This window comes from Nicotiana tomentosiformis, chromosome 1, assembly GCF_000390325.3.
Source record: "Nicotiana tomentosiformis chromosome 1, ASM39032v3, whole genome shotgun sequence".
Classification (NCBI taxonomy): domain Eukaryota; kingdom Viridiplantae; phylum Streptophyta; class Magnoliopsida; order Solanales; family Solanaceae; genus Nicotiana; species Nicotiana tomentosiformis.
The window spans coordinates 153,996,851-154,023,014 of NC_090812.1; the positions used below are offsets into that span (position 1 = coordinate 153,996,851).

The 26,164-nt window shown below is 36.7% G+C and overlaps 1 protein-coding gene across 2 annotated transcripts; it reads left to right on the forward strand.

Moving 5' to 3' along the window:
* The first annotated feature begins 5,648 nt into the window (after positions 1-5,648).
* Positions 5,649-19,077, forward strand: LOC104117738 (uncharacterized). 2 transcript variants are annotated; one of them, XM_009628823.4, is made up of 6 exons: positions 5,649-6,045; positions 9,779-9,956; positions 15,865-15,962; positions 17,692-17,788; positions 18,497-18,582; positions 18,699-19,077. In XM_009628823.4, exons 1-6 carry the CDS (start codon positions 5,812-5,814, stop codon positions 18,750-18,752), a joined length of 747 nt encoding a protein of 248 aa, XP_009627118.1. In that variant the 5' UTR covers positions 5,649-5,811; the 3' UTR covers positions 18,753-19,077. The 2 variants fall into 2 exon arrangements, with proteins under 2 accessions (XP_009627118.1, XP_018633616.1); XM_018778100.3 differs by lacking the exon at positions 18,497-18,582 and having other exon boundaries at positions 5,675-6,045; positions 18,699-18,857.
* Positions 19,078-26,164: the final 7,087 nt, after the last annotated feature.

Here is a 26,164-nt window from a genome sequence, read left to right on the forward strand (position 1 = left end):
CAATCCCGATCGAAAAGGATCAAATCTTGAATCAAAAGCCCAAAATTGGCCAAAAGCCCATCCCGGGTCCGCACCTCGGAACCCGACAAAATTTACAAAATCCAATAACTCACACAATCACGAGTCTAACCATACCAAATTTACCAAAATCCGACACCATTTGGTCATCCAAAATCCACTCTCCAAATTCTCAAGCCCTAAACCCCTAAATTTCACTTCAAAAATTCATTAATTAGGTGGGAAAATCAGCGGGGAAACAAGTTTTATGATCCAAAACGAGTACTAGAATCTTACCTCAATAATCACCTCAAAAATCTTCTCCAAAATCGCCTAAGTCCGAGTCCAAAATATTGAAATAAGACTAAAATCGCAAACCCTTGCTTATAAACCTTCTCCCCAGACTTTTCGCATCTGCGGGCCTATTGTCGCACCTACGACGCTGCATCTGCGGTGAAAATTCCGCTTCTGCGGAAGTCACTTGCACCTCCAGGGCCCGCACCTGCGCTCCAGGTTCCGCACCTGCGAACGCGCATCTGAGGCCCTGACATTGCTTCTGCGGAGTTAGTCTCTCCTAGTTGCCCCCGCACCTGCGTCCACTTGTCCGCATCTGCGGGAATTTCTTCGCACTTGTGACCCCTGTTCTCCATGGCCTGCTATGCTTCTGCGGCCAATTGTCCGCATCTGCGGACTCACATCTGCGCCCACACTTCCGCAGATGCGGAAACACCAGAACTAGAAATCTTAGCAAAAATCCAAAAATATAATGAAATGATCTGAACCTCGTCTGAAACTCACCCGAGCCTCTCGGGACCCCGTACGAATATACCAACAAGTTTCATAACACAATACAGACCTACTCGAGGCCTCAAAACACACATAACAATATCAAAATGATGAATCATACCTCAAATCGAAATCTATAAACTTTGAAACTTTAAACTTCCACAACTGATGTTGAAACCTATCAAATCACGTCCGATTGATCTCAGATTTTGCACACAAGTCACATTTAACATTACGGACCTGCTCCAACTTCCGAAATCAGAATCCAACCCCGATATCAAAAGGTCCACTCCCGGGCAACCTTTCCAAAATTTTAACTTTCGCCATTTCGAGCCAAATTCAACCACGGACTTGCAAATCACAATCCGGATGCGCTCCTAAGTCCAAAATCACCCAACGGAGCTAATGGAATCATAAAAATTCCAATCCAAAGTTAAATGCTAAAAGTCAAACTTGGTTAACTCTTTCAAATTTAAAGCTTCCTAGTTGAGAATCATTCTTCTAAATCAGTCCCGAATAACCTGAAAACCAAACTGACGATTCACACAAGTCAAAATATATCATACGGGGCTACTCATGCCCGTAAACTACCGAGAAAAGTGCAAATGCTCAAAACGATCGATCGGGTCGTTACACTAGCAGATCATTGTCCCATTTCCAAAATTAACATCTTTCACCCTATCAAATCAAATGGGAAAAATAATTTATTTGTAAAATTAAATCCCTAAAATTAAAAAGAGGTGAATATGTAAAATTTATCTTACCTTAATTTTGGAACACTTTGAGAAATGTCGACAAGCATTCACCGGAGTTGTAGCTGTAAATTGATTGGCAGTCATGCCGCAGTGACAATTATTTCTTGACCCAAAGGATGCACTCGACCCTTGACTCATTTTTCTTTAATTATTTGAGTAATATTTTTCGAAAGTAAAAATTGGGATTGAACTGTGATCAATTTTGTTTTGGGTCATATGGGTTAATTTGAGCGAGTCAAAAAAATATAGTTGAAATATGATCAATTTTATTTTGATCATATGGCCGGTCAAATGAGTAATTTTAAATGGGTCAAATGGGTAATTTAAACGTGTCAAAAAATGTATGGTTAGGGATAGGCCACGTGGGCATATTTTAATTTACTGAACAGTCCGAGTTGTCTTTCATCAACCAATAGTCGCTGATAAACTTCTTTAATAGTCTATAAGCCCTGAACCCTAACCCTAACCCTGAACCCCAACCTTGGATATTCAGCATAAATTAATAAACTTTCTTAATGAGCGAGTGTCAACTTGAGATTTCGTCCTCAACTCTTATTGCGGACGAGGGTAAACTAATGGTAGAGAATTCACTAAAATAAGGATTACACCACGTTCAACTTTTTTTTTTTATATAACATTTAAACATCCTATTAAACATCATGGAACATTTAAAGTTATTATACATGGCAGTGTATTTCGTGCCATTAAGAGTTGGTCATTCTAGAACATGTAACAACTCAAGAAGCAAGACCTCTAAGTATAAGAGTGTTGTCTAGTGAAGTGTTGCCAATAAGTAATGCCTCTAAGTATGAATGTTGTATGTTGAATGTTAGGCCGTAATATCAACACGTGTTGATATTAAGTAATCCTATGATCAATTATAATAGGTATTTCGTTTTCAAATTGCATACATTGCCTTACCATTATGTTGTAATAATATTCATTGACTATATAATAAAAAATATTTTTGCCAATTATAGGCTTAGGTTGATACCTATATAATTGATACAATATAGTAATCCATTTTATCCAATTCAAAGTTTGCAATTTGTTGAATTAGATGTTTACAACTTTAAGTTATTTACAAATAATTTTTATTTTTTGATTTAAGGTAACTAAATTAATACTTTACACTAACGAACAACTAATAATCGAGGAACTACCCCTATGCCTGTCTAATTTATGATTGATATACCGTTCTTAATTCTTTACTATGAAAGTCTATTGGTTTACATTTACAATGGATCTATAGACCACTAGTGGGATAGACTATATACTATAGGTTTATTCAAAAACTGTTGTGAATTTTTCAATTTGTTGGCGGGAAATTCAAATATTTGGAAGACTGAAATTTATGTCCCTTGAGTTGTATGTTTCTATTGGGACATCTTTATTTCATTTTGGGGCCTTTTTGCACTAGAGTATTGTCAAATGAAAAAACAACAACCAAAGCATAAAAATAAAAAAAAACAGGGCAACAAAATTCAAAAAATAGGGCAGAAAATTAAATAAACAAGAATTAAGTTAAATATTTTAATTAAATAACTCCCCTCACAGCATCATATATTTTTTCCATTAACTAAAGAAAAAAAACTGCAGGGGGAGAAGGATCACGGGGGAGGAGAATTTTTTGGGCTAACATAGTGGTCAATATTTGCACCAGCCCTACGAAAGAGGATTTGCAACATGCGTGCTACACGACGAATGTTCTCTCTTGCCTTACTCTGTCTTCTTGGATCTCTCAGATGAGCCTATCCAATGATTTCCTGATGGAAATAGCGTCCATGCTTGGCCTTGGCCTTTGAGGCATTTCTCTGTTAAGTGATAGGGCTATTTGGAAAAATGATGAATAAATATTTCCATCAGATCCAATGTATTTATAGGCACAATTTGACATTAAATGGTGCATTTTCATATGACTTCTCGTAAATGACATGACTGTTGAGTGTTTTGAGAAACGAATTGATGCTTTGAATCGGCATATTCGATATAGTTATTAACATTAGACATTAAATTAACTACCTAAACCAGTGGTTGTCAATAGACTACCTAAACCAGCACAACATGTCTTGGTTAAATAGAAAATATCGATGGGGGTTGACAATAGAACATTGCTTGATTACAGGTGGTTGAAGATAGAATAAAGGGGTTGATCGTAAAACAAGGAATAAGTATGTCACACGACTCCTTCTTAAAATAAGGAGGTTGATTCTAGATCATAGGTATACAATAGTCAATCTGAGTGGTTGATTCTAAAACAACAGTCTACGAGACAACTTGGTCACATGACTCCTTAAAATAAGGGGTTGATTTTAGATAATAGGTCTACAATAGACAATGTGGGTGGTTGACAATAAAACAGTAGTCTGTGAGACAACTTGGTCACATAACTCCTTCTTAAAATAAGGGAGGGTTGACTCTCTCTCTCTCTCTCTCTCTCTCTCTCTCTCTCTCTCTCTCTCATATATATATATATATATATATATATATATATATATATATATATATATATATATATATATATATATATATATATATATATATATATATCCACACATACACACACACACAATATTAAAATATTTTTACCACCATCCAGCTATAATTGGCGGGCAGGCCCCTATTGGGTAGTATTAGGGTATTTTCAACACCATCAAACTATAATCGGCGGGCATGCCCCTATTGGGAAACCTCTGATCATATGGTAAGTTATATACCGAGTCTACTATGGCCGAGCGCCTATGAGCGAGCCCATAATGGCCGAGATACCGAGCCTAGTATGGCCAAGCGCCTATGAGCGAGCTTACTACGACACAACAGTTAAACGTACCGAGCCTTATAGGGCCGGGCAACTATTTTACTTACTATATTGAGAGAGTTGAGTCAGTATCAATAGGTAAGCATATCTTCAGATCATCTTTAACTCCCAATTACTTTCAGTTATTATATTATAAGTTCAATCATCTTTCAGTTATTCTGTTGCCTTACATACTCGGTACATTATTTCGTACTGACGTCCCTTTTGCCGAGGATGCTGCATTTCATGCCTGCAGATCCTGATAGACAGCTGGATAGACCTTCCCAGTAGACAGAGCCAAACATAAGCTTGGTTGGTAAGCTCCACTTCCCCGAAGTTACCAGGTGTAGACCTTGGAGCCCATTTTATGTATACAGGTTTGATGGGTAGGTCGAGGCCCTATCTCGACCATAATACAATTCTGTTATCTCTAGAGGCTTGTAGACGAGTTCTGTATATTTTGTATATCAATATTGTGGCCTTGCCAGCCCTGTGTAGATGTTCAGTTTGGTATTGCTGGTTGTAGACGTTATTTTCAGATGATTCAGAATATGGCATCATCGACCTTGATTGGTATTGTCAGCTTGCAAGTAGGTCACGTCAGCCTAAGTTGAGGGCTACCCCCTCCAGAATTCATAGTTATAGAGTGGTACGCTCGGGCCGAATATGACACCAAGTGCCGGCCACGCCTCCCCAGGTTTGGGGCGTGACAAATTTCACATAATTTAAGGGCATTTTGACCCTTTTTTGATCGCCCTATATAAATATTTAAATAGTAAGGGATGATATATTTTTATTTACTTAATAACTGAGGGGCCAAAGGAGCAATATAATTGTTTTCATTTGCTAGTATACACACATTATTTGATTTATGTTATTCCCTTCCAGATTTGGAGCAATGGGATATACAAGAGCATCAAGCATAGGGCTGTGACTAAGGTGTTGGAAATCGAACCAAACCGGAAAAAAATACATACTTTTTTTTATTTGTTTGGTTTGGATTGATTTGATTTTTAAAAGCCAAATAAATTATTTTTTATTTGGTTTTGATTTTAATCAAAAAAATACCTAGAAAAAATCAAGTCAAACCGACTATAGAAGTACCTATTTAAAATTTATTGTTACACACATATATATATTTATATTTTTATAAAAAAATTCTAAAATTTTATGGTACATGTTAATCGTTTAATAATGTAATACTCTTTGCATTTACATTCTAGTTTGATTCATAATTCTTTTTTATTAAGCACAAAAATTTATTTGATGTTACAAATAATATATTTTTAATTGAGTCTTTTTTAAAAGGAAATATGGATCCAGTTACAACAAGGAAAGTGTGAGAACATCACTGTTTTTCCAGTTACCTATTTACTTCCTCATCCTCCAATTTCTCCTCTTTTCCTCAATCAAAATCACAATAATTCCCAAATCCCAAATTTGGCGATCGGAAAACCCTAATTCGCCGGTGTTGCAATGTCAAACAACGTGCCTTCAACGTCGTCGTCATCTACTTCATCGTCGTCGTCGCAATACACTTACTCTAACGGCACATACTTCCCGACGCCGTTTCATCTCCAACAACAACAACAGCAACAACCCTACATAGGCGCTGCTCCTCCGCCGCCCGTGCAGCAACTTTCTGCTCCTTACGTTTATCCTGCGCCGGCTCCTATTCCCGGTGTTTACACTTTGCCTCAATTTCAACAAGTAAGCAATTTTACAGATTGCTTGGATGGTTGTTAGCTATTGTATTGTATTGTCTTGTTAGTTTAAATAACATGTATGTTTTGATTGTTACTTTAATTTTAATGTTTCTTATCGTTAAATCCATCTTAATTTTAATGTTTCGTATCGTTAAATCCATCCTTACTTAACGACAAAAAGTCTCATTTATGTAACGAACGATTTGGTGTTATCGCGTTGTTATCTTATCTTTTTTTTTCCCTCATTTATTATATAATAATTCTGTTTTATCATTTACCCTATTTTTTTATGGTAGCTCTATCCCGTACCCTACTTTTCTTGTAGGTTTATCCTTCAAATTGCTGATGTGTGAGATTATGTAATGACGAGAAACGATATAATCTATCCAAACGTTGGATTAATCAAAACAATGAAATACGATACAATACAATACAATACAATATGATACATTATGAAACAATATGTAACAACCATCCAAACAAAGTGTTAAATATCAGCAAAGATATGGAAATTATAAACTTTTGTACCTGAATTTTGGTTTGTATGTATTCTAAGTTCTAACAATGGGAGAAATTGCAGTTGGTTTTCAATCCTTACATTTTGATTGCTTTAGTCACACTAACATCCATAGGAAGTCTACTTATATGTCCCATCTTGAAAAGTTGCTTATAGGGGTGGGCGTCGGCCGGTTCGGTCGGTTAGTATAAAAATACGGTTTGGTTTATCGGTTTTCGGTTTTATAATATTAATAACCAAATCAAACCAAAGTATTTACGGTTCGGTACGGTTTTTTCAAGGTTCGGTTCGGTTATTTCCGGTTTTTGTTTTTCGGTTATTAACGGTGCAAGATTTATATGTATCAATCATTCAATTGAGTCAATTGGTGCTCATTAATACAAGGCAAAGCCTAACTTACTGATCCGAAACACCAAATTCAAAAGGAATATCAATAGGTGTTTAAAGAATCAGATTACTTGCCTTGGAAAAGGACAAGAACCTTGAATTTAAGAACTAGCTAAGATGAGAAATGAATAAGACAGACCATATCAAATACATGTTACAAACTTATCCGTATTCCTGGAATAAAAAGGAGTAAATGCAGCGGAATTTTTGTAATGTACAATTAACATAGTCAACTGAACTCTACGTAATTTGTTATTCATTCCATGTGCCTTACCACAGACTTTGTAAGAATTCCATTCCATTCTTATTCATATAGTCAACTCTATCATTCCATTCCAACCACCAGATTACAGAAAGGACGAAGGCTGATCGCAAGAGCAGAGCAGTTAGGCTCTAGTACCCTCTGATTACAGGCTGCTAGGGACTGCCGTAAAACAATAACTAAAATAAGTCTGGAAAACTAATTGCTCAAGTCTGGAAAACTAATCTGTTACACAAAAAACAATAATCTGCAAACCCAGCAAGAGATAACCAAAATAAGTCTAGGAGAGATGACCAAAAATCGAAAATAACACCAAAACGAGTGGCGGAAGAGGAAGAAGGCGTTACAGCATGCGCAACAACAGCAGGCGACGAGCGGCAGTCGGCACAGCAGGCACAGCAGCAGCAGCCAGCAAGAGGAGGAAGGAAGTCAGGACTCAAGAACCCTAATTAGAACTAAGACAATTTCTAATTTCTAAGGAAGTAGGACTAGGAAGTAACGTAAGTAGACTTGGGTAAATTGGGCTAAAAAGGAGGTGGCCAGGTGGGTGAGCCCATATGTTCAAAAGTGATAACCCAAACCCAATAATTAATATCCTATATTTCTCAATTCTCATACCCAAAACTTCGGTTTTTCGGTTAACCGAAAAACCGAAACACCAAAATCGTTAACCGCACCGAATACCGAAATTTAATAATATATAAACCGCACACCGACCGAATAACCGATTAAACTTACACCGAAAAACCGAAATTTACGGTTCGGCCGGTATTATTCCCACCCCTAGTTGCTTATATGTATTTATGCAAGTGGTTTTTTCCCTTGCTCACTGTTCTGGTTGATTTTGATAAAAAAATTGAGAATTTGGCGGGTAGTTTGTAAAAATTCATGTGAAATTCGTGTCCATGCCAGCTTGCTTGTTGAGATTATATCTGCCTCTGTATGTGTGTGTACATGTGCATGATAAGAAAGCTTGTTAGTTTCATTTAGGAGGCGGCTATAAGAAAAAGGTTTCCTTTAGGAGGAGAACAGAAGACTATCTCTATTGAAGTATTTGCACCTGGCCTTTGTACAAATTATTAACTTATATCTGAATTTCGCTCTTTATATATTCTAACGACGGGAAAATTGCAATTGATTGTCAATCCTTACATGTTGATTGAGTTACCTCCCGTTTGGCCATAGATCTTGAAGTTGATATTTGAAAATTTGAGTTTTGAAGTTTATTCCCAGTTTGGCCTCAGTTTCAACAAGTAAGCAATTTTAAGTATCAGCAAATATTGATGGCAAAAAAAGTTAAAAGAAAAAGATATATGGAATGTATAAGCTTTTATATCTGAATTTTGCTTTGTGTGTATTCTAAGAACGGGAAATGTTGCAATTGATTGTCAATCCTCACATATTGCTTGCGTTAGCTCCCTTTTGGCCATAGATTTTGAAGTTGAAACTTGAATCCTAAAAATTTGAGTTTTTGAAGTTGTGATTTTCGGAACTTTGAAGTTGTGTTTGGGCATGCATTTTACTTGGAATAGTTTTGAGTCTTGTGACTGGAAGTGAAATTTCTCCCATAACAGTTTTTGGAATTTGAAAATATTTAAGATAAATTTTCAAAAGCTGATCCAAAATCTATGCCAAACGCTACCTTAGTCAGGCTAACATCCATAGAAAGCTTACTTATATGTAAATTTAGCTTTTTTCCATCTAAAAGAGTTGCTTGTATGCAAGGAATTTTTTTTATTGCTTGCTTTTCTGGTTGATTTTGATAAAATTTTGAGAATTTGGCAGGTAGTTTTGTAAATTTCCTGGGAAATTGTTGAGATAATATTTTTTTGTTAGGCCAGCTTGCTTGTTGAGATTATAGCGGCTTCTATATGTGTGTGTATATGTAGGCGATAAAATTAAAAGAGTAAGCAATTTAAAATATCAGCAAATATTGATGGCAAAAAAAGGAAAAGGGAAGATATGTAAATTATCAACTTTTGTATCTGAATTTTGCTTCGTGTGTATTCTAACAATGGCGAAATTGCAATTTGATTTTCAATCCTTACATTCTGATTGTGTTAGTCATGCTAATGTCCATAGAAAGTTTTAATTGATTAATAGCTTATATGTAATTATGTAAGTAATTTTCTCCGTTATTGCTTACTTCTGTGGTTGATTTTGATTTTTTTTTTTAGAATTTCGCGTGTACTTTTGTAAGACTTTTCTGTGAAATTTTTTCTTGCTTGCTTGTTGAGAGTATATCTGCAGCTATTTGTGTGTATGTTCATGATAAAATATCATGATGTGCACCCAAGGGTGTGTCCTAGTTGGTCAATGAAGTGGGTTGGGTATACCCGTGAAACTAGTCGAGCTTTCGAACCTCGACACCATGGTTATGTTAGAAAAATCATGACACCAATTATAAGCTTGTTAGTTTCCTTTTATGAGGAGACCAGAAGAAAATCTCCATAGAAGTATTTGCACAAGGCTTTTGTGCTATGAAGCTTTGTCATGTTTAGCAAGCGAGCTAGTTCTGAAAAAAGAAGGTATATTTTGTCATGTTTGTAATGTAGGTAATATTGTCGACAGGCTCAGCAGTTGTTCCAAAGAGATGCGCAAACAATCACACCTGAAGCACTTGAAACTGTGAAAGCTGCACTTGCGAGCAGCGAAATTGAGCACAAAGCTGAGGCCAAGAAAAAAGCAATACCTCGTAAGGCAGCAGGACATAGTTGGGAAGATGCTACTCTTGCAGAGTGGCCAGAGAGTAAGCCTAATTTCCTATGTCTTTCTTTTTTCCTCTTCTTGACTGGCTTTGCCTCATGGTGTTAAATCTGTTTATCTATTCTTCTGGTGTTTTTGTGGGAATTGCTCTAGTTTTCTCTCCTTGTAGTCTTTGATAGTTTTAGGCATCGACTGAAATGGGTACTAGTATACTGTTTTCTGTTGAAGGGTTTGAGCATAGCGACCAAATACTCGTAAAATTTGGAATTTTTTGAAGACTTCAAAGACTTTAGATCCATTAGCCTAGGGTAAAATGTTTAAGATTATTGCAAAACTCAAAAAGAAAGGATAAAGTCAATCATAGATTTCTGTTAATAAGAACACCTTAATTTAAATGGTAATCTTATACTTCATAAAAAAATGGTATTATAGGAATGCCTTTGTTAGAGGGAGACAACCACTATGATCATAGCTAATGATTGTCTTGATGCTAGAATGGGGAGTAAAGCGACCTCATTCTGTACACCGTGTTTTGCGTTATAAAAACAGTTTAGGGAAGCAGTGTGATTGTTGAATTAGTTGCTTGTGCATTCATCTAGGGAGAAATAACTCTAGCTGCTTATTGTTATTAGTTATTTTTGTGAAAATTAGGACTGTTTTGGAGAGGTATTACTATTAGGATTTAGGACTATACTTAAACAAGAATAGCAGCTCTTCGTTGATGTGCTTGCAAACAATGTGGGAGTATGATTGGAAATTCAAATTGTTTGTGACGTACAGGAACTTGCTATTAGTGTTGTACACTGCACAGTTAAAGCCAGACACTTTTTGAGTTGATGCAAAAACTAGAAGCATTTCACTTCAATCTCAATTGTGTCCCTTGTGTCACTATCACAATTTTTGGAGGTCTGTTTTGCTCCTATATTTGGGTTCTTACTATGTGGATTTTCCTACTTATTTATTGAAGATCAATTTCCAATCCTAAGAAAAAGGAGGACCTGATTGCGCTAGACGACCTCAATCCTAAGGCTAGATCTGGAAGTTGGTTTAGTTTTTGCTAGTTTAGAAACTGAGAGGGCAATGCTGATTTACGGATGAAGTGATCGGAATGATAAGCAGTTAACATTATGGAAAAAGCAGATAAAGTGTGGAAGCTGGCAAGTATATTTCAAAAGTGCTCTGCTTGTTAAAGTGATCACCGACACCTATAATGTTTTTGCTGAGAGTATTCCCAGTTTTACTATCCATGTCCGTTGTATAGAATTTGTTGGATAAAAAATGATGCATTTGAAAGAGGAAGCCTTGGAGCAACGGGAAAGTTGTTTCTGTGTAACCTAATAGGTGCCTAATAGTTGTTACGGGTTCAAGTCATGGAATCAGTCACTGATTCTTGTGCTAGGGTAGGTTGCCGCCTTTATAAGTCCCAATAATGACTACTACCTAGTTCATGGTTGTTTGTAAGTCATCTCCTTTCTCGCTCTACTCTCCTCGTGAAATAACCTTACAACCATTACATGTATTTCTATCACATCTTTCTTTTAATAAGTAATGATATTTTATAAATGGTAAAGTAACACTAAGATGGTGCTTTAAAAATTATGTAGTGTGCAAAGCCCCCGATCATATCTAGCATGGATTTTACATCAGTTAAAATGGCCATGATGCACCAAAAAGCTAGCAAAGAAATACAATTTTGTTTAAGGCTATGTATGTTGCAATGTTTCCTGTAAAAATTCTCGTTTCCTTCCATTCAAATTGTCTACGAAATGACGACGGGAATAGTATTCTAAAGCTATTGTGCCTTCCTATTGAGACCATCTCTTCTCCAACCATGTAAGAAATCCAAAATGGAGTGAGGCATGCGCAAGATAGGTCCAAAATGGCAAAAACATGCTCCAAATCTGATAAGTGATCTTAAAGTGTAGGAAAAGATGACGAGCATCTTCGAGGTTCTCTTCACAAAGGGGACATCTGATGCATTGTTGCATTCCTCTTCTCTGAAGATTTAATTGAGTGAGACATGTTTCCTTAGCCACAAGCCACGAAAAACAAGAAACCTTCAAAGCTGCTTTGTCGTGCCAAATCTTCCTCCAAGGCCAAAGGTCGGTGTTGGAAGAAGTTAATACATGTAGGAAGACTTGATAGAGAAGATACCACAAGCATGGTACCTCCATATTATAGAATCATCGTTGTGTTGATTCAGGATGATGGTTCTAAGGGACTGTAACAAAGAACAAGATTTTGCAATTTCCCAATCATTTAAATTCCTTCTTAGAAATAGATCCCATCTTTGAGCATCAGAGAAATCAGCTCTAGAAGCCTTGTGTAGTGAGGAAATGTTGTAGATGTGTTGAAAAAGATCCTTTTGGGGGGTTTATGTCCAATCCATGCATCTTCCCATAAGCTGATCTTTCTACCAGCCTCTACAGAGAAACCAACGTTCAATTCAAACTTGCTCCAGAATGATTCCAATCTCCAAAACCATGAGAAGCATTTGAGACCTCAGTGTGCCAGGGACCATCCGAAGTGAAGCTATCAACTACCTCCTTATTGAATTACAATGCCATTTCATCAAAAAAAATTCATTGTGGCATTTGAGATTCTTTATGCCAAGACCTCCACATTTTTTTTTCCTTTGATGACATTTTTCCGGTTAACATGAAAAAAGTGCTTTGATTGTGAGTTCCTTTGCCAGAAAAAGTCTCTTCTCAGCTTATCCATTCGCTTTAGAACCGAAGCAGGGCCAAGAAAGAGATATAGTGTTAGTGGGGCATCAATGACATTGTCTTGTAAGCATAAAGTCTATTTGACTATGGTTACCCCCACTCTTATAAGTTATTGGCTAAAGTAGACCAAGATAGTATTCCCTTCGTTATTCCTAGTACCACAACCTCAGCCCCCATTTACTTGTTCGAAACTGTCGTTATCTTTACTTACACGGCCATTTAAGATCTCCCCATATAAAGATCTGTTCGTCTCTTGGAATCCCTTGAACCAAGGTGTCCATATTCTCTCAAAACTTAGCTTTAGCTTTTGCATATAATCCTTTTTGTGGCATAGGCACTAATAGCATTGACTGTCTCCTTTCCCCGTACCAGCCTTAATTGCAATAATTGTATCCCCAACTCGTTTTACCTCTACAACTTTATCTTTAAGTTATGGTTACAACAATTCCCAACTCATTCCTATATCTCTCTCTCTTGTCTTGATGATAGGTATTGGAGTAGAAAATAAATATACTATATGAATTTGTGTTAGTTAAGTTATGGAGAGTTTACTTATGAAATGGTACTCAAATGAAGATCAATCATTATGGAAGAAGGTGATTAATGAAAAATATGGGGAGGATGATGCTTGGAAAACCAAAGATGTCAGCATTGTATATGGGGTTAGTGTTTGGAGGACTATCAGAAATCTTTGGAATATCTTTAGCATTAATACCAGATTCAAAGTTGGGAATGGGCAACGTATCTCTTTTTGGGAAGAGAACTGGTTAGGTAGTGGCTCACTTCGGCACCTTTATCCAGATGTTTATATCCTGAATCAACAGCTAAGGGCCAATATCAATGAGGTGTGGAACAACCAAGGATGGGACCTTAGCTTTAGAAGACTTTTGAACGACCGGGAAATAGACAGATCCAGTGCCTTCCTCAGCACACTTAATCTCTTCAATGGAGTCATACCTGAGCAAGATAGATTATGGTGGTTGGGAGACAAATCAGGAGTCTTTTCAGTCAAGACAACTTACCGTTGGAGGAATCACAACAATAATATTCTGGTACAATGGCCTTGGAGACAAATTTGGAAGACAAACATACCATACAAGGTGGCATGTTTTGTTTGGTTGGTAGTGAAGAATGCTTGTTTAGCACAAGACAAATTACAAAGAAGGGGAATACACCTTTGCTCTATCTGTCACTTATGTGGACTGTATGCGGACTGTATGCAGAAACAAACCATCACCTTTTTTTTGCATTATAGGGTGACTACTCAATTGTGGGACATATTTCTTGCTAATATTGGTTTGAGTTGGGCAATGCCAGTTCCTACACTAGGTATGATATCTAGTTGGAACAGAAGTGGAGGGACTAAGAGCCTGTTTGGCTTAGCTGATATAAAGTACTCCCTCTGTTTCAATTTAGATGAGTTAGTTTGACTCGGCACAGAGTTTAAGAAAAAAAGAAGACTTTTGTAATTTGTGGTCTTAAAAGCTTAAGGGGTAAAAGCCTTGTGGGGCCATGACATTTGTGTGGTTATAAAAGCTTCTCATTATAGGTAAAATGGGTAAAATAAAAAGTTTAAAGTTGAATTATTTCCAAAAAGAAATGTGTCATTTATTTTGGAACAGACTAAAAAGGAAAGTACCGCATCTAATTTGAAACAAAGGGAGTAGCTGATAAGCATTAAGTGTTGAAACTAATTTAAAAAATAAGTAATTACGTGTTTGGATAAAATTGCTGAAACTAATCATAAGCGGCTGAAGTATTTGGCTGAAAAATGCTGATAAGCACGTTTTTCAGCCAAAATAACTTAAATGCCCTTAAAGTTATCTATATTAATAAAAACGTGACTTTTACAAGTTTTTGGACACCAAATTATTACAAGTACAAAATAATTTATTTCTCTTTTTATTTAATACAAATTTGATTAGATAAGATTATTTTTTGTATAAATTTAAATTAATTTTGATAAGCTAAAATACAGTCATAAGATATAATATGAAAATTAAAATTTGACTACATTATATTTGGCACTTTGCTAAAAATTTATACATCGAGCATCAGTTCTTTGCTAAAAACGTATACATCTACCACGTTCATCTTTAATAACACAGGGCACACAAATTTTATAAAGTAAAGAAGATTTCACATGCTTTTGATGTATGGAAGAGCTTCAGAACTTGATTGTTTCTTGAGGATGGCCGCAGAGCTGTTGGTTTTGGAGAAAAGTCGTGAAAAGGAGAAAAAATGAAGGTGGAGAGGGTTAGGGTTTTATTTTAATAAGGAATATTTCGAAAATCATGACATAGTATTAGGGATAGGATAGTAAAAGGTTTAGTCAAACCTAAAGTGCTTATAAGCTGAAAAATGATAAGTTGGGGGCGACCAACTTATGGCTTATGGCTTATTTTGGATTATAAGCACCTTTTAATTTTACCAAAAGCGTAGATAAGCCAAAACTGGCTTATAAGCTTGTTTGACCAGTTTATAAGCTTAGGGCTTAGCCAAACACCCTCTAAAGCTCAAAGAAAAAATTGGAGTATGATCCCAGGATGCATATGGTGGACTATCCGGAAGGAAAGGAATTCAAGATGTTTTGATAACAAAAGCAACCCTATCCAGAAGATAAAGCTTAATTGTATTCACTTTTGCATTTTTGGTGTAAAGAAAAGTACATAGATGACACAGAGATACTCATACAATTTCTAGAGTCTCTTTAGTTGCTAGTTTATTATTATTTTTGTGCAACTTTTGCTAGACTCCGTGTAACTATGGCCTTTCACTGGCACTTTTGATTTTAATATAGTTTGTTACCATCTCAAAAAAAAAGAAGTTAGTGGGGAATTTGTGTCTTGTCTTATCTTTCCAAATGCACTTCTTTTTCTGCTATTTCTGGAGGTGTTTAGAAAAAAGAATGTGTAGGAGACGAACTTTGCAAAGTGATCTATCAGATTTTACATGTTTGAGTATTATGTTTTTTTCGATAAGATGTTTTATTATGCTTTATTGGTCCACTTTCATGGATTATGGTGTCACAAGTGATTGTATTTACTGACGACCATTTTTCTCACCCAATTATCTTTTGCTGTTGGTTGTCTAGTCAATTTCTTCTGTGATGGCTGTTTGCACCTGTTTAGCATGGTTATTCACTTATTTGTGCCTTTGCTGTTAGAATTGTTGCAAATTTTTTTACAGTGGAATAACTAAGTCACTGTTTGGATGGTGTCACAGATGATTATCGTCTATTCTGTGGTGATCTTGGGAATGAGGTGAATGATGATGTCCTATCAAAAGCCTTTTCAAGGTTTCCAACCTTTAATATGGCTAAGGTATGTTCTGTTAGATCATTTATATTTTCCAGTTATTTTACATTTTTATCTATTTGATTGGTATACATGAGCACTGGTATTTCTGGCCATGAAGGGAGAGATTTTTGTCCCTAGACATTTAATTCTTTTCTTCCCTTTTCTTGCATCCTGATGAGTCGTGAATCTTCAGAAAGCTTTTTCTTTTTCCAAATCCTCCTTGGAGGGGGGGTTTGGCTAGACCCCTACCTGTGGATTAATCCAGCAAAAAAAATGGGAGAGGGGGACATTAAGCCTGACCTCTCCTTCCTATAAGAGGGATGACAGGTCCGCCCCTTTACAGAAGTGATAGTTAAGTTAGGAAAAGTTAAAAACCTAAGCTGCACAAATGAGACTATGAATAGTCTGAGAGAAGGGAATTTCGAGTAATCATTCTTAACAAAAATAAGCTGAGTCATGTTAATCATCCAGAAGTTAAGTTAAAGCTTGGCCAGGTTCTGAATGATGCCTTGTTAAGGTTGTCCATCTTCATTATAGCTCTTACTTGCCTTGGCACGGAAACTGCTGTAGTGAAGTGCTTCTATGTTTCTCCTATATTTGCCAATTCATCTGCTGCTTTGTTAGCTTCTCTATAACAGTGATTAATTACAGAGTTGCCTTATCTAATCAGATGTCTCATTCTTGCAATAGTGTCCTGAAGTTTCGAGGGGATGTTGGTTCCTTCTTTCACCATTGTAACAATAAGCATTGAATCTGATTCCATCTGTACATTGAAGTGAAGGTTCTGAATGCACCACTACTCTATTCCTGTCAGCATAGCCCTTGCTTCTGCATAGTTGTTGGATTGGTTTCCAGAGAATTCATAGAATGCCATGATCATTTCTCCATTTTTGTTTCTGATTGTTCCCCCTCCTCCAGCCAAACCAGGGTTCCCTTTAGCACAACCATCAGTATTCAGCTTAAGCTCAAATAGTTCAGGTTTCTTCCATTTGATCTGCTTGATGCATAAGTCCTTCCAATTTCCTGCAATAGACAAGTTAGGAAAGTTAGTGTTCGATATGATTATCATCTTGTAAGTTACCTGGTTTATAATATGTCTATGAGATTTTGATATCCTGATATTTATAAGAACATCTTGACTTCCGTAGTTCCCAACATAGTATAGTTGGGAGGCATTGATAGACCACCTCTGAAGCTTAATCTTCAGAAAGCTAGAAATCCTTCTAAATGCATAGACATCTATTGATAGTGGTATACATGCATCTAGTTTTTAGAGAGACTTCTCGCTTTTTACCAAGTCAAAAAAAAAATGATACTTCTATTATGAAGTAAGTAGAATATATCATAAAAGGCATCAAGAAGATGCAAAAAGTTACAAAAGAAGTGAGTTTGACAGCTCATAATAGTAGTATCATTGTAGGATAAAAAAATGTATTCCTCAGGCTGTATGTTTGTGTGCGCGGTGATACCTTACCTCTTCCTTGGAACATAGTCTTCTCGTAATTTATTTGTTGTCCAAAAGTGCAGTAGTAATAATGTTGTTATAAAGAAGTATAGCTTAGTTATATTTCAAGATCCATCATGCTGATGTTATTACTAATTCAGTCTTTCTGCCTTGACCAGGGAAAAAGAACAGAAAAAAAATTAAGTAGTATTTTATATTTGCTTTGCTCTCGTCGTACTTTATTGTATAATTGTATGTTATGGCTTACAAGGTTCAGTAACGAAGGGTTTCTGCAATGCATGTTCACAGGTTGTGAGAGACAAGCGGACTGGTAAGACCAAGGGATTTGGATTTGTGAGTTTTTCCAACCCATTAGACCTTGCTGCGGCACTTAAAGAAATGAATGGTAAGTTATCTGTTAATCAATATATGAATGTGTAGTCTCTTACTGTGCTCAAGGTACAACATAATGAGTATATTAAGTGATAGAACTTGATATAGTGGGTCTGTCGCAGTTATGTGATCAGCTCTTACCTTCTTGAAGATCACCGCTCATAAATGATAGATGGTAGCTTTCAGTTAGATCTAACAGTTTCCTTGATATAATGTTTGGTTAATGCCATGTGTGGATTTCTTTGGCCCACTTCTTTGATGTCTTTGCGACAAACAATCCCCTTTGATGGAAAGAGTGCTCTCTATTAGGCCCCTGGTTCTTGTGCTAGAGTGTGTAATTCCCCTCTTGTCTCTCCATGAAAAAGAAGGGATGGTGAAGGAAACAAGTAACATAGCTCTGTACTGGAAACAACTTTTAGGACTGCTTTTGAAGTCAGTTTAGCTAAAGAAAAAATCAGTAAGGAAAAGAACAATATCAACCAAACTCGCATGAGAGAATTTCACAAGTCTGGTGTCTTGTGGAGCTAGCAAAGTGGGAAGTACATGAATGTCTGAAGTGGCAGTAGTTTTAATTATTGAATTGGTGTAATATTATTCCCGGATGCCTAATGAGGTTGGAGTAAGGTCTGCATACACTCTACCCTCCCCAGATCCCACCTGGTGAGATTATACTGGGTATGTTGTTGTTGCCTAATGAGGTAGTAATCCAAGTTGTTTTCAGGGAAATATGTTGGAAACCGTCCGATTAAACTCCGCAAGAGCAAGTGGCAAGAGAGGACTGACACTGAAGCTCTGGAAAGTCACAAGGTGAGGGATTTTGCATGGTGATTGGCCTACTTATATTGACATTAACCTACTTCTACTTATCAAAATATGACATTAACTAACTGACTACTTTTTTTGGATGTTGGATCTTGTGGCAGAACCGATCACATAAGAAACCAAAGACAGCAAAGAAGGGTATATTTCACAAGTGAGCACCAATCATGATAATGGCTCAAGCAGCAAGATACTTGAGATGTATTTTAAATGGGTATTAATCAACTTCCTCACCATCGCTGCTGTTTGCGAAAGCAGGGATGAACGACAATCCCAGGATACAGCTAGTAATATTTCAACCTCTGCAATTTTTTATTCACATTGCTATATCCATTAGTTGCTGGTTAATGTCCTCTGCAATTTGTTATTCACATTGCTATATCCATCAGTTGCTGGTTAATGTATTTCTTTCTCCTTTTAAGAGCAGTAACATAGTTGTGGATAATAAATTCTTTTAGCAACCATATGTTAGTTTTCTATGAACCCATCTTGTGCATTATTGTGGTCCTACATTCACTTCTATATGATGTTGCCGGTTTAACAACTATTTTTAGGACTTACATTCCATGTGGTGTAATAAGTTATATTTTCCCAATGTACAAGGGGAAAGAAGTATATCATAATTAGGGTTTTTGAAATTAAATTTGGGGCTAAAGTCTCAAAGTTTGTCTGATACAATTGATGGAAAGCCTTAAAGTTCACGAAGGACAATTACATTAAGCTTAAAATTCATGAAGGGAAACTAGAAACAACAATTTTTATAGTATAAATATGCCTAAGTCATTCTAATATGAATAGGACTTTTCTCAAATCTCGATTATTGCCTAGGACATGCACCTAGTAGCGCAAAGAGCCCCACAGTGAAATTTCACAAAATGAATTTCGAGAGGGTTGAGTGTACGCAAATCTTACCCCTACCTTGGGAATTGGATGTAGAAGGGCTATTTTGGTAGATCCTCGGCATAAGGAACCACACAAAAATATCTTATAAAAATGAATATTGTAGCATGTGGATTATAGTATATTACTAAGATTGTATTTTGATGAAATTATCCTTAATTCTCAAGCACGGGAAGTTATAAAAATATATGTCAAACTTATCAAAGAGGAGGACCTACAGCGACATCTTCTTGGGACACGATCAGGGGCGTATGTAGCACTGTATTTACGGGTTCAACTGTACTCATGACTTTCGACGCTGAGCATAATTTTTTGTGCAAAAATTCATTAAATTTGCAACAAATAGTAGATATGAACACATAACTTTAAAAATATAATGAGTTAAATTTTTTTAAAAAAAAAAACTAAATGTTGAAACAATAAAATTTAATACACGTTTTCAAACTGGAGTAAAAATCACGTAGATTTTAATATCCAACAAAACGCCACGAAGGCTTAACTCTCCAAAACGGGAGTACACAAACCACAAAGGTTTTAGTTTGCAGAATAATAAGAATAACACAAGTACAGAAATAAATATTAAATTCCTTAAGATTGTTATTCCCGTCAATATTCCTGTATTTGTAAATATTAATTCTGCAAAATATAAGTTAACGTAATGAAACAATAATAATAAATTCGAGCCCACTGAATTCACAGTGTTTCCTTAAGGAATTTAATCCCCTCCTAGTACCCAAGGTAATGGATTATTTCCTCCCAGGATAGAACGAATAACACACTGGTGTAGCGGTACTTCAAACCCCAGTGTTTCGGCGAACACAAAGTTCGGTAGCAAATCACACTTACAGTTGCTTTGTTTGAAGTTAAAAAACAATGCAGAACGAAGGAGTATATACTCAGAAAAACGTATGGAAGTTCTGAGAGGAAGGAGTGCAATGTATAGCCAATTTGTTGAGCGAATTGTATGTTGAGTTGAGTATCTTTCTTCAACATTTGCTGCTCATATATATAGCAGCCAAGAAGGAGTGTAAGACCAAACGTCCACCCTTCATGGTGGAGCAAGCATTACATGTTTGTGGAGCAAGCACTTCATGTTTGTGGAGCAAGCACTTCATGGTGGGAAGACCATTATCCGGCTGCCAAATTATCAATACACGGATTGGAAAATATCCGTTTACAAATACGGATAATCTTACGTTAATATTTACTATTAACAAATAAATTTGGTCCAAAAAATTAATCAATCAATCGATCATTTGACCAAATCCAAATCCAAATCCAAATCCAAATCCAAATCCAAATCCAAATTCGAATCCGAAGCCGAAGCCGAAGCCGAAGCCGAAGCCGTAGCCGTAGCCGTAGCCGAAGCCGAGCCGAGCGAGCGACGACGACGACGACGCGAGGCTTGCTTTCTTCTTAACTCTTTAAGAGCTACAAGAAGAGCAATTATATATATACCCACCAAAAATGTCTTCCACTTCCAATATGGGACAATGTCTCATTGTTAAGAGGGGGAAACTTAAAATTTTACTCAAAATTTCATTTTCCCTCCATTTCCCATTCACCCTCATTTTAAGAATATTACATCTTAAAATAAAACCTCAACAATCCCCCACATGAATGGGGAATGGCTATATCACGGAAGTATGCATGAAAAAACTGTGTGATTTACAAGCAAGGATTAATTGCATCTGGATAAGTAGGTTTCCCTTTGAACTTTCCGTAGTAAACTTATGTCGGATATACTCGGTCAATCGGTAGATTTGATATCTTTGAACCGTCGATCTTTGGTGTATACCTAGACAACCATAAGTCACACAATCAACCCTTAACCGTCTTTGGTTCTCATTGTTGTGTTCGTTTCAGCCATGAACACCGCCTGGTTTCATAAGTGCGTAGAGAACTGGCCTTACAAAGTTCTCCTTGAAGCGGCTCACACTTCACACTTAAATAGGTGATTCCTAAACGTGTCATCCTGTAGATACACTATTTGATATACCCCGTATCAAATTTAGAAATCATTAAAAAGCCTTAATGCTTTATCCTTGGTACTGAACATTGTCTCATCACGAGAATGGACTAAAATTTTATTTGACAATGTTGAACCGTCATTAATGACTTTGTTTGATCTCTTTGAACCTAGATCTTGGGATCTCCAGTCTTCTAGGTAGAGTTACCGCCACAATGACTTGTTCTCGGCCATAGCCCCATTCCCCTTGATAATTTCTCAACTACCTCTCTAGTTAGGCCTTTTGTAAGTGGATCCGACACATTATCACTTGACTTTACATAGTCAATTGTGATAATTCCTCTAGAGAGTAATTGCCTAACGGTTTTATGTCTTCGTCGTATATGACGAGATTTACCGTTATACATGACGCTCCCAGCCCTTCCAATTGCCGCTTGACTATCACAATGTATGCATATTGGTGCCAACGGTTTGGGCCAAAATGGAATGTCTTCCAAGAAATTCCGGAGCCATTCAGCTTCTTCACCGGCTTTATCTAAGGCTATGAATTCAGCCTCCATTGTAGAGCGGGCAATACATGTTTGTTTGGACGACTTCCAAGATACCGCTCCTCCACCAATAGTGAATACATATCCACTCGTGGACTTAGAATCAGTTGAACCGGTGATCCAATTTGCATCACAGTATCCCTCAATCACCGCAGGAAAATTACTGTAGTGCAATTCAAAGTTCTGGGTATGTTCTAAATATCCCAAAACTCGTTTCATTGCCATCCAATGAGATTGGCCTGGATTGCTCGTATATCGACTCAGTTTACTTATAGCACAAGCTATGTCTGGTCGTGTACAATTCATGATATACATTAAGCATCCCAATACACGAGCATAATCCAATTGTGATATGCTTTGGCCTTTGTTCTTTGCTAATGCAAGATTCACGTCAATTGGAGTCTTTGCAACTTTAAAGCCCAAGTGCTTGAATTTTTCAAGTACTGTCTTAATATAATGAGATTGTGACAATGCCAGACCTTGAGGAGTCTTATTGATCTTAATTCCCAGAATTAAATCAGCAACTCCCAAGTCTTTCATATCAAACTTGCTATTGAGCATACGCTTAGTAGCATTTATGTTGGCAATGTCATTACTCATTATCAACATATCATCCACATATAGGCAAACAATGACTATGTGATTTGGAATATTTTTAATGTACACGCATTTATCACATTCATTTATCTTAAAACCATTTGACAACATTGTTTGGTCAAATTTCGCATGCCATTGTTTGGGTGCTTGTTTTAGTCCGTAAAGAGACTTAACAAGTCTACATACCTTCTTTTCTTTACCTGGAACCACAAACCCTTCAGGTTGTTCCATGTAAATTTCTTCCTCCAACTCTCCATTTAAGAAGGTCGTCTTAACATCCATTTGATGAATTTCAAGACCATACACTGCAGCTAATGCTACTAACATCCGTATGGACGTAATTCTTGTAACTGGAGAGTATGTATCAAAGTAGTCTAGACCTTCTCGTTGTCTATACCCTTTGACTACGAGCCTTGCCTTGAATTTATCAATAGTGCCATCATCTTTGATTTTTCTCTTAAAAATCCATTTAGAACCCAAAGGTTTATTTCCAGGAGGAAGATCAACCAATTCCCATGTATGGTTGTTCAATATGGATTCTATTTCACTATTGACTGCCTCTTTCCAAAACAATGATTCCGAAGAAGTCATAGCTTCTTTAAATGTTTGAGGCTCATTCTCCAATAAGAAAGTCACAAAATCTGGTCCAAATGAAGTAGACGTTCTTTGACGTTTACTACGTCTTGGATTCTCCTGATTACATGTACTTTCTTTTGTTTCTTCCCGAGGTCGTTTAGATCCTTCACCAAACGACTCACATTCCTTTTTATACGGATATATATTTTCAAAAAACTCAGCATTATCTGATTCTATAACCGTATTATTATGAATGTCGGGATTTTCTGATTTATGAACCAGAAATCGATATGCTTTACTATTTGTCGCATATCCTATGAAAACACAATCAACGATTTTCGGTCCTATCTTTACCCTTTTGGGTTTAGGAACTTGCACTTTTGCCAAACACCCCCACACTTTAAAATAATTCAAGTTGGGCTTCCTTCCTTTCCATTGTTCATAAGGAATGGATTGTGTTTTGCTATGGGGCACTCGATTTAATATTCGATTAGCCGTAAGAATGGCTTCCCCCCACAAGTTCTGTGGCAAACCAGAACTTATCAACAACGCATTCATCATCTCCTTTAATGTGCGATTCTTTCTTTCCGCAATCCCATTAGATTGGGGCGTGTAAGGGGCTGTTGTTTGATGAATAATTCCATATTCTAAACATATTTCTTCAAAAGGAGATTCATATTCACCACCCCTATCACTTCTTATCATTTTTACTTTCTTGTTAAGTTGCGTTTCAACTTCATTTTTGTATTGCCTGAATGCGTCTATTGCTTCATCTTTACTATTCAGTAAGTAAACATAGCAATATCGAGTACCATCGTCAATAAAAGTTATGAAATACTTCTTTCCACCGCGAGATGGTATTGACTTCATGTCACAAATATCTGTGTGAATTAAGTCTAAAGGATTTGAATTCCTTTCAACTGACTTATAAGGATGTTTAACATACTTAGATTCCACACATATTTGACATTTTGATTTTTCGCATTCAAACTTGGGCAGTACTTCCAAGTTAATCATTTTCCGCAAGGTTTTATAATTGACATGACCCAAACGTACATGCCATAAATCATTTGACTCAAGTAAGTAAGAAGAAGCTGAAATATTATTATTATTTTCAACAACCATTACATTTAGATTGAAAAGGCCCTCGGTGAGGTAACCTTTTCCCACAAATATTCCATTCTTACTAATTACAACCTTGTTGGATACAAAAACGCACTTAAAACCGTGCTTAACAAGAAGTCCAGTAGAGACTAAATTCTTTCTCATTTCGGGAACATGAAGGACATTGTTCAAAGTCATGACCTTGCCAGAAGTCATTTTTAGAAATACCTTCCCATATCTTTCAACTTTTGCTGTTGAAGCATTTCCCATATAAACTGTCTCTCCGGGTTCAGCAAGAGCATAGGTAGCAAAAGCCTCTCTAACTGCACAAACATGGCGAGTGGCTCCTGAATCAAACCACCACAGTTTAGGATTTTCCACCAAGTTACATTCAGAGAGCATGGCACACAAGTTATCAACATCATCATGGTTTACTACCATGTTTGCTTGACCCCTTTTCTTGTCTTTCTTCGGAGCACGACACTCCGTAGATTTGTGTCCAGTTTTCCCACAATTGTAGCAGTTTCCACTGAACCGCTTCTTGCTTGGGTTGTATTTCGGACCAGAAGCCTTCTTCCTCTTTTTGTTAGCTTCAACAATATTTGCTCCCATTATTGTTGAATTTTCACGGCCTCTCCTTTCAGCAGCTTTATTATCCTCTTCGATTCTCAACCGAACAATGAGATCTTCAAGGGACATTTTCTTTCGTTTGTGTTTCAAATAATTTTTGAAGTCCTTCCACAACGGAGGCAACTTCTCAATCATTGCTGCTACTTGGAATGCTTCGTTGATTACAAGACCTTCAGCAAGTAGATCATGAATAATCACTTGCAATTCCTGGACTTGAGTAATAACAGACTTGCTATCTATCATTTTGTAGTCCAGAAATTTTGCGGCAACGAATTTCTTCATCCCGGCATCTTCAGTCTTATATTTCTTTTCAAGCGCATTCCACAATTCTTTGGATGTCTCCATGCTACTGTATACATTATACAGATTATCATCCAGTCCGCTAAGAATATAATTCTTGCATAAAAAATCAGAATGCTTCCACGCTTCAATCACGAGAAAGCGTTCATTATCTGGAGTTTTATCCGGCAGATCAGGAACATCTTCCTTGATGAACTTCTGTAGACATAACGTAGTTAAGTAGAAGAACATCTTCTGCTGCCAGCGTTTGAAATCAATCCCGAAAAATTTTCCGGGTTTTTCTGCCGGTGCCAACGCCGGTGTTCGGCTTGTCGTTGCGTTGGCAGTCGCCATCGGAACAGCTTGGTTTTCGTTTTCAGTCATCATCTTTTCTGTAAAAGAATGACACAAACAAACGTTTAATACACGTTTTCAAACTGGAGTAAAAATCACGTAGATTTTAATATCCAACAAAACGCCACGAAGGCTTAACTCTCCAAAACGGGAGTACACAAACCACAAAGGTTTTAGTTTGCAGAATAATAAGAATAACACAAGTACAGAAATAAATATTAAATTCCTTAAGATTGTTATTCCCGTCAATATTCCTGTATTTGTAAATATTAATTCTGCAAAATATAAGTTAACGTAATGAAACAATAATAATAAATTCGAGCCCACTGAATTCACAGTGTTTCCTTAAGGAATTTAATCCCCTCCTAGTACCCAAGGTAATGGATTATTTCCTCCCAGGATAGAACGAATAACACACTGGTGTAGCGGTACTTCAAACCCCAGTGTTTCGGCGAACACAAAGTTCGGTAGCAAATCACACTTACAGTTGCTTTGTTTGAAGTTAAAAAACAATGCAGAACGAAGGAGTATATACTCAGAAAAACGTATGGAAGTTCTGAGAGGAAGGAGTGCAATGTATAGCCAATTTGTTGAGCGAATTGTATGTTGAGTT